We start from the raw sequence: 9,478 nt of genomic DNA on the forward strand, positions 1-9,478 counted from the left end.
ATTGGGACAAGCAGCTACCATACCTCATGATGGCGTACAGATCGGCGGAACACGATACTACTGGGTTCAGTCCAAATTATCTTATGCTCGGTAGAGAAGCAACGACCCCGTTAGATCTCGTATACGAAATGGAAGTGCAACGAAAACCTATTCCACAAAATCGATGGGCGTGGTTGCTTCAAGAAAGACTAGAGCAAGCTCATCGCATCGTACGAGAAAACACAAAAGCAGAAATGTTGCGACAGAAGCGTTACCACGACAGAAAGTTAAAGTGGCAGATATTTTCCCCCGGAGATAAAGTTTACGTTTATTTTCCGCGGAGAAAATTAGGTACATCGCCAAAACTAACAAGCTTTTGGCAGGGCCCGTTTTCGGTCCTCGAAAAGTGCTCGGAATGCACGTACAAAGTTTCGTGTGGAAGCAAAGGTTCTCCTCAAGTGATACATGTTGATAGAATGAGGTTGGTTAAGTCTCAAATTTTGGCCAATGAAGAGGAGGTCCCTAAGTTAGAGTCAAATTTCGATGAAAGAGAATCTGGTGATCAGATAGATGATGAACATGATACCAAGTTGGGTTTAGTGAATATTGAAACTGAACAAGAGTTACCGCAAAGATCTGTTAGAAACAGACGCGCTCCTGCTTATTTGTCAGACTATGTGTTAGGTTTTGATTAATTTTGAATTGTTGTTTTATATGCCTGTGAGTTAAAAGTATTCATTTCTCGGACTAGTAAATATATTAAATTGGTTTTTGTATGCTTTCAGAATCAAACCCATGGCTAATACCAAGTTAACTAAAGCGAAGCAACAGGAAGGATGTCCTTTCTGTGACAAGCCAGTAAACGAGCCTTGGCAAGATCATGTTATCTTATGCTCAGGCCAAAAACACAAATGTCTGACGTGTGGAATTCGTTTTAAGAAGAACAGCTATCTTCTAAAACACATGAAGAGACACGCTCAACCAGCTACAATAACGCCACCGGCGAAAAAGCAGAAGTTAAGTCCCTCTCAGTCTGCAGAGAAAGCTTCAGAAAGGATCGAATCCACACTCACGACACCAGGTTTAGAAGAAGATGACAGCCCAAGTGAATGGGAAACGCAAGATCCTGGCAACCTGGAAGAAGTTCTATTAGGATCGTGTAGTGGGACAGATGAAGAGGAAGAGTCAATGGCAAAAGATGAAGACAATGATCTAGAAATCGGAAGAATAGTGAGGAAGAAAACTCAACCTGTCTTGTTCACTGGTCGCAGATCCGAAGAAACCAATCGAGATCAAAAAGTTCGTAACGAAAGTAGCAATCTGGAGCCATCTACAAGGGATGTAGCCGTGCAAACAGAACCAATTTTGTATGTACACTCCACGAAGAAAGTAACAACCAAGTGGGAGAATGGAGTGAAAGTAAAGGTGATTGAGAAGAAAAAGAGCCTGAATATGGTGTAGAGACCGTGGGTTTGTTGTACGAAAATGGTAGATAACCATTTCTTGTTGTGGAAAACTTTTTGTTTAAATATATTGTTAAAGATAATCTATGATCATTGTAAATAAGAAAAATTGTATACACTGCTGGTTTGTTTTTATTCCTGGATTCAAGCGAGGACGCTTGAGACGGAGGCGTGGGTAATGTAACATAAATGGTAAATAAGAATGGGTGATGAGTACCGAGAGACACTCTGAAGTCGCTAACGCCCGATTCTTTGATTGTTCCGAGTATCTCAGATCACGTGATCAAAGGGTATAAATACGAGATGCCGTGAGTCAGCAGTCAGTCGCAGTGTAGACGCTGAAGTGAATACTCGCAGGTAAGCTTATTGTTCGTAAGTCAATATTGCTCAGCGATTTGCAGGACAATAATACTGGAGTATAGAAGCAACTTGTCTTCGTGAGCGTTGCTTGTTAGATTCAGCAGGTAGACATTAGTTATCAGTTACGAGGGTGCTTCGTGGGGTTGCTTTGAAGTGACCGATAGAAGCGACGGGTTGTTTGAAGCGACCGATATAAGCGACGGGTCGCTTGAAGTGACTGATAGAAGCGACGGGGTGTGTCGGAGCGACGCATAGAGTGCGGCTACGGCCCATACATTCAAGTATTTATAATTAATTGAGTTTTGAATCAATAAAAGCTAGGCAAGCGATAAGGAAAATTATTATATATCTTAAACAATTATCATAAAAATCAAACACCTCAGCAAGGTATCTGAGGGGACCCATTATAATTATTAGCGTGTTTAGGCAGACACGTTACAGTTGAATAAATGTGTAAAGTCCAAAGTTCTTCCAAAGGAAGATAAGATGTTATCCCATAATAAAAAAAAACTCAAATTTTTTTTTTTCATTTTCATACTGGTATTATGAGCAATTCCCCCGTTGTATCAATTTAAGTTGAACTTTTCTGACACATATGTGTATCGCATAAAATTTCGTCAAAAAGTGGTAGTAACATGAGTAATTCTATATAGTTCTGCATGCAGAAATGAATTATGGATAAGGTAAATTTCTATTCTGTTAAACATTTATGTCAAAATTATATAACATACTGCTTATTCACATCTAAAGTCCTTATACTATCATTTATTTAAGTAAGCAAGATAAAATTGATACAAATTTATTCAAAACACAATGTTTCCGATATTCTACATCTTTATTATTCTTTCAAACATGTAGCTAATACACGGTAAACAAGTTTCAAAAAAAAAAACAATAATCCTTAAATCAATTTAGGCAGACATATAATATTTACTTTCATTCATGTTAATTTTCATTATAAATGTGTAACTCTAAAGTCTACATTAGCAACACTTTTGTCTAGCATATAAATATATTCTAACATATATGAATATTTTCTAAACCTACAAAGAAAAGAAGGTTTTTTGTGCCATGTCAAAAACTTTGAAGAATTGTTTTTTAAACAATGTTTTTGGAAAACATTTTTGTTGGTTTTATTTGAAATGCGTTTATCGCTAGCTGCAGGTCTTTTTTTAAAAAATTATTAGACGACCTGGAAGCCGTTAAAAGTTTGCAATGTATGGCCCACAAAATCTTGCGCTTGCTTCGTCCACATTTACCTTATTTCCACACAAATTCTATGGAAATACTTAGTACCATCAAATTTTTCAGATAATTCACTACCAATGCCTGTCTTTGCTTTACTTGTCTCAGACTTTCTCTTAAAGATGCTATCAACCTCAGAAAATTAATCAATTCTACGTACTCACTACTGCATTTTATGTGGCTGGTGATGATGTCTAAAAGAGTATCAACGGCAAGTAAATGACAATATTTGTAGTAAAAACAAGATTAATCACATCTTTGAAACTTCATCCAGTTTTCAAAACAGGCAAAAAAAAAAATAAAAATTGAGTTGAATAAAAAAAAAGTATGTTAAGGATCTAAGGATATGGTATGGTGTTTATCTTTTGTTTATGCACGTGACAAAATTTTATGACATTTAAAATGAAATTTATCTTAAATAACGCAAAATTTGATTTTTGTTACCCCTTAGGTATCAAAAAGTAGAAAAAAATCACAATTTCTATAATGACTAATATACAACTCATAAACTGTAAAGTGTTTATGCTACAAAATGAACGCGTAAAACACAATTGTTATTGCTAAAAATGAATAAAAGTAATGACTGAATATACTTACTACATTCAGGTAACAATGATAATTAAACGTGAAGGCATATAACACATGTTTTCGAATGATTATAATAAAACGTTGCAAAAAATTAGAATTAACAATGCAAACTTTATTGACGATAACAAATAATATCAAACTATATAACAGCATGTGAGATTTTTTGAAATTTTTTTATAATACAACATTCTGAAATATAAAACAATGAAGTTAAGAACTACAATTGTTTTACAAATACATCAAACGTTCTTCACACTTAAATTTGATTAATGACGAATCTTTATTACAACTCCCGAATTTTTTTTGTAAGAATACATATTTTTTCATGATGTATTCCTAATGTAAGGTAAATTGAATCCAAAATGTATGTTATTGTTGTGTTTTGTTTTACATATTAACTCAAAACCTATATCAATCACCATTAAGCGTCAAGTTTTTTTCCACATATATCAGAATGGAGGAGAAAATATTCAAACTCTTGACACTTTTGGATAAGTCCCCAGAGGTGGCTAAGTTAGAAAGGACGAGTGCACTTATGGGCCCCGATAAAAAGTGAAAAAATGAAGAATCAAATTAAGCATATTTTTCCCCCTAACATTATCTATTGATATCTATTCCATAAGAATTAACAAGTTTTAGCGCTGAATTTATTGTTTATAAAAAAGCACGAAGCTTTAAAACATAGTAGGGGTCAGCAGACATTCGTGATTTTGTATAGTTAATCGAGGACAGGCATTCATTTTAAAGCCTTTGTTTACTGTCAGGCTAACCGAGTACAAACTTGTGGAAAAGACAAAATACACATTATACATTTAGAAAACTCCTGTGAAAGTAAGAAGTTTGTACTCGGTTAGGCTGGTACCTAAAAAATGAAAAACGTATGAAAATTTCAAGATTTTTCCTATAGCAAGCGAAAGCTATTACCTGCGTGACCCATGTTTGAACTCACGCATGGAATAAATTATGTCAAACAATCACGTGGTTTCTATCCAGGTAAACGTTTGTCAAATGTGCTAACTGTAAAACATTGACACGTTTTATATCACTTTCCATCATATTTGTATGGTCAGGAATGTTTGTTTGTCACTATGGAAATATGCAACTTCAAAGCTTCATTCGATTTTTTTTAAACGTAAAATAATACATAAAGTATAATTCAGCAAACGCGCCAATCGATCCACCAACAGAACAATGTTGACTTAAATGTCTCCTCCCTCTGATTTAAATAGACACAATTCAAGTAGGTTCGGTTCGATTTTTCCGGATTTAGATTATTTATAGGCATTTAAAAATCCTCAATTTTTTAAATTGTATGCTAATTTTGGTAAAATTAAGCATGCATATAAATCAGAAGTATCCATGAGTGCTTAACTATTACGAGAAAAAAGAAATTTGTTGATATTTTCTACATATAAACGGCACTGAAAAAGGGCCCATTCTCTATAGCGTAAGTGCACTTGTTCTTTTACAATTAAGATTCTTCGTAAACTAGTGATGCTTTAAACTAAATATGACAAAATGATAAAAAATATAGTTATTAAAAAAAAGTAAAAACTGTAGAATTGTTAAGGACGATGGGCGACGAACGACGACAAACCAAGACGAGTGGCAACAGACGACCTCAGTGACTGAGGTGACCTAAATAAAACATACATTATCCTTTTTTGCTAATTGTCACGGTTTGCGTAGATAAGGTCCGAGGTTTTCATTTTGTCTGTTCTATATAAGATAAACAAGCACTGAATATATACAACATGATATCAAATACGTCTGCAGAAATTACATCACATAATCTAAGCCTGAGCACCGCAAATTACACGTCTAAATTGATAATATATGTCTAATATTTGATTTTCACTTTACAACAAGTATCCGTCTTATTTTGCTAATATTGGTAGTAAGTTCTGACCACTTCGCAGAGTTAACAGTATTAATAAGAAAAATTTCCGTTTTTGAAACACTAATAATATTAAACCACATTTTAAGCACTCATGTTAAAATTTCTTTATTTAAAAGAATACAAAAAACATTACTTTAGCAAATAAGACTGAAATTCGTTTAATAATAGAATGATCTCTCTCTCTCTCTCTCTCCTAAAATAAAATGAAACAAAACTAGTCATTACCCGTCCGAAGTTCTACCTTAAAATGTAATGGAAAAACAGTTAATATTCTAACAGATTGTTGCATTAAAACGACATAACGTGTTAATTAATATTAAATCATACCTATGTTCTGATACGAAGACAAATGTTCATATTGGTATACGTTCATTTGGAAAGAAAGATCAACGTAGTCGCCATTCTGATTTCCTGAAAATTGTCAAGTAACAATATAAATAATCTGAAATCTACCTGTGTGTAGTAATTTGTATTCCTATTGTTATAAATAGTTACCTGTATCCTTTGGTAACGGTTTTTGTTTCTACAAATAGAATGAAAAATTAACATACATATATTACTAATCCCTATAACCCGTTCATTAAAATTTTTAATGATACATGATATACCCGATCGCACCAGATATATGACATTTCTTTAATGCTACTTATTTTTTTCAAAACCCTCATGACATCATCATTTATTTATAATTGCAATTTGTAAACCCAAACTGAAATGTTCATGCTAATTTGATATATAAAATGTATGCACTTGCCGCATATGTTGTATTTTGTTCTTACTCGATTGTATTTGAAATGAACACATCCTCCGATTATTGCAAGTGAAATCAGTAATGCACCACCAATTGAACTTCCAAAAATTAGTCCTTTGTATAAAGAAGCATTGTTTTGACCTGTAAATGGTTTCATCATTGTTAAAGAAATCACTTGAATTTCAATTAATATGGAAATTAACATAAATAGCAATACATGTATATAACATAATGAATACTTACCGCTGAATTGTTCATTGGTTGTGATGTACCCCATTTTGTCTGAAGATATGAAAAAATTCAGAAAGGGTGTGGACACAGACATATAAAGATATTGAAGACACCTTTTTACAATAAAAGAAATAAATTTGATGTTTAATCAGTATGTATCAATACTAATAATCTATTAATAACAGTTTGTTCTTTATATGTTCTTATGTAACATCAATACAATATCTATGATTTTATATTTAGAAAGTGATTTTCACCAGAAGAAGAGGGTTAAGATCTGAAGACATTATGCTGACTTTTCAATTACTGTTCATTAACAATCTCATTTTAAGAGTATTATAAAAATGTTTAGCTTTGTTCCAAACAAACCTTTATATGCTGACCACTCATAGATATAAGCCAGTACTAGTATTCAATTGGACTTATGAAAAATTATCATAATGACTTTATATATATATATATATATATATATATATATATATATATATATATATATATATATATATATATATATATATATATATATATATATATAATTTCTGTGTGTGTGTGTGTGTGTGTGTGTGTGTGTGAAAACAAATTAACTTACTAACTAACGCCTACCAACCCAAATATATCTCACCATCTGAACAATTTTCTGACCGCTTTTCGCTTTCATTGGCACAGACACTAGGCAGAGAGATGCAGCCATGGTTTGAAACCTCAGAATAATTGGCGTCGGTTAGAGTGCAGTTTCTGCTAGGGGAGACCGGCGGAAAATCTTCAAAGGCTTCTGTAATATTTTTCCATTAAACACCAATATTCATTTTTTTCATCTCTGGAAACCTTAATCATATAATCATCTCGTATGTCCCACAATCTTAAGTTTCATAGAATTGTCAATCGCCCTAGATTAAGCGGTTTTGGCGGAGAAGAAGTATAAAAGTTAAAAAATATAATTAAAAATCTTTATCTCGAATGAAATTATGTCAGAAAACTATTAATTACTACAGGTAGATATCGAATGGCCCTTACTTTGGGAACAGTCTTCGCCAGTCCATCCTGAGTAACACAGGCATGTACCACTGACGTAACATCTCTCATAGTTGCCTTGGATGCAAGGGCAGTCCTCTGCACAGAATTCTCCGAATTTATTGTACGGACACTGGACTTCAAATAAGATGCAAAACCAAAAATTTTTTAAGCAACTCAAATAATAGTAAACAAAAGAACTTTACAGTGAAGAGTGAACTATAAGGAATTAATACGTGGAGTTCATTATTAATGTTACTGGAAAGCAGATTTTTGCGAAGCTGTTTTAGTAATATTATATGCAAAGAGAGCTCTTTTGCACATACATTCATGGTGAAAACTGACCATATAATCTGTATAAAAAAATGAGGCATCATGAATTCGAACTTAGAGAACCTAAATTTAACTGTATCACTTTAATTACTGACATGCTACGATTACACACTTGTTAAGAAGTACATTTTATGCTTGATTCTCACCTGTAGATAGAAGATGGGTTATACCTATTTTGATATGAAAATCTTATATCTTTACTTCACACAAGATATTTAGAAATTTTTCGTATTTTATATTGTATTTCATTACCTTTTGTGCAGATTCCTGATATGTTTTCGTATCCTTGGCAACACACATTTACTTGAACTGGAATCTGTTTTGTTATTAGTCTTCTCTGTGTTCTGTTTAATCTACATGTAAATATAAATTTGATACAGATTAATAAATGCGAATATATCATGGCAATTTATAGATCTGCTATGTGAGAATTTTTGAAGGGTCTCTTTAGAGAAGATGATTTAAAGTATGATACCCTGTATCATTTTTCGCTTGAATTTTATGTTTTACTATTTAAGATTAAATCAAAATCTTTTTATTTAAAAAGAAAAGTTTTATATTTCAATTTATCCTTCTCAAATGTTCTTTCTGTTTAGCTATTAAATAAGTGAATGTTGTGAATTGTTGCATTGATTAACTGATACGTTAATTAAATGTATACTATCAAGTAAATGTTCATTCAACATCACATATATATTGTATTTGGCTTTTATCAAGGGTAATGATATACTTACTTGTTAAGAAACCACCAACCGGTTCCTGTCGTTAACAATGCATACTGGCTTGTAATTTCCTCCTTCATAACTCTAAAAATATAACACACGCTTAGACAATTTTAAAGAATAATATTCTTTTTTACATTCAAATTATTCCTCTACACGTAAATATCTCCTTAGAGTTAACTTTAAATCAAATGCATGGTTATGATACATAGTAGAGATCATTAATAAACATTAGGATAAACCTTTTTATCAGTTTTTAGAATTCTGACCCTTGGGTATAGGAAGCTAAACCTTTGCTGTCTGATAAACTTCATTGAACTGTTTTAGACCTATTGTCCATGCTGATGTAACAATGGAGCATAAACACACACCTCAAATACTTGAATCCGAATTTGGTTGTTTTGTAATTTTTTGTAATATATGGGCATGCATCGATATACGCAAATTTTACTATACAATGAAAAATATTTACACAAATCAGAGGAAAATTAAATTCTCACGTTTTGTAACATGTTGAATTTTCTTGATCTTGTTCCTGACCGATGCACGTCATTACAGATATCGATAGCTAAAAGAAGCATGAACGAACAGATTACTAGAGGTTACATAATTCGTTATCTTTCAATGTAAATGTTTTTGCACAAAAATCAATTTAATATATCTGTTATATCAATTATCAACATTGCAGTCAATATAGCATACAGCATAACGTACGGTTATTCTTTCAAACCCACCAATAACAGATTAGGAACAAAATATTTCATGATCATTTTTCTGGTGTCATCATGATATTAACTATTTTGAAGCATCTTGTAAATTAACTAGGGTTTAGTAGTTTACACCTATGTATTTAATTATATTTGTTGTGTTTTCATGAAATGTAATCATTCAAAAT

The 9,478-nt window shown here is 32.4% G+C and overlaps 2 protein-coding genes across 4 annotated transcripts; one reads left to right on the plus strand and one right to left on the minus strand.

Annotated features, from left to right (window-relative positions):
* The first annotated feature begins 774 nt into the window (after positions 1-774).
* Positions 775-1,482, plus strand: LOC128183195 (uncharacterized). Its single transcript, XM_052852108.1, has one exon. The coding sequence runs from the start codon at positions 775-777 to the stop codon at positions 1,438-1,440; it is 666 nt and encodes a 221-aa protein (XP_052708068.1). The 3' UTR covers positions 1,441-1,482.
* A 1,917-nt stretch (positions 1,483-3,399) lies between these two features.
* On the minus strand, positions 3,400-9,223 carry LOC128182875 (platelet endothelial aggregation receptor 1-like). 3 transcript variants are annotated; one of them, XM_052851639.1, is made up of 11 exons: positions 9,084-9,223; positions 8,596-8,667; positions 8,114-8,214; positions 7,532-7,666; positions 7,140-7,289; positions 6,530-6,568; positions 6,315-6,427; positions 6,031-6,058; positions 5,863-5,946; positions 5,761-5,776; positions 3,400-5,354 (listed from the first exon to the last, which is right to left on the minus strand). In XM_052851639.1, the coding sequence occupies exons 1-11, from the start codon at positions 9,134-9,136 to the stop codon at positions 5,303-5,305; spliced, it is 843 nt and encodes a 280-aa protein (XP_052707599.1). In that variant the 5' UTR covers positions 9,137-9,223; the 3' UTR covers positions 3,400-5,302. The 3 variants fall into 3 exon arrangements, with proteins under 3 accessions (XP_052707599.1, XP_052707601.1, XP_052707600.1); XM_052851641.1 differs by lacking the exon at positions 5,761-5,776 and having other exon boundaries at positions 9,084-9,222; XM_052851640.1 differs by lacking the exon at positions 3,400-5,354 and having other exon boundaries at positions 5,757-5,776; positions 9,084-9,222.
* Between the last annotated feature and the right edge of the window lie 255 nt (positions 9,224-9,478).

Source organism: Crassostrea angulata, chromosome 5 (assembly GCF_025612915.1).
Source record: "Crassostrea angulata isolate pt1a10 chromosome 5, ASM2561291v2, whole genome shotgun sequence".
Lineage (NCBI taxonomy): Eukaryota > Metazoa > Mollusca > Bivalvia > Ostreida > Ostreidae > Magallana > Magallana angulata.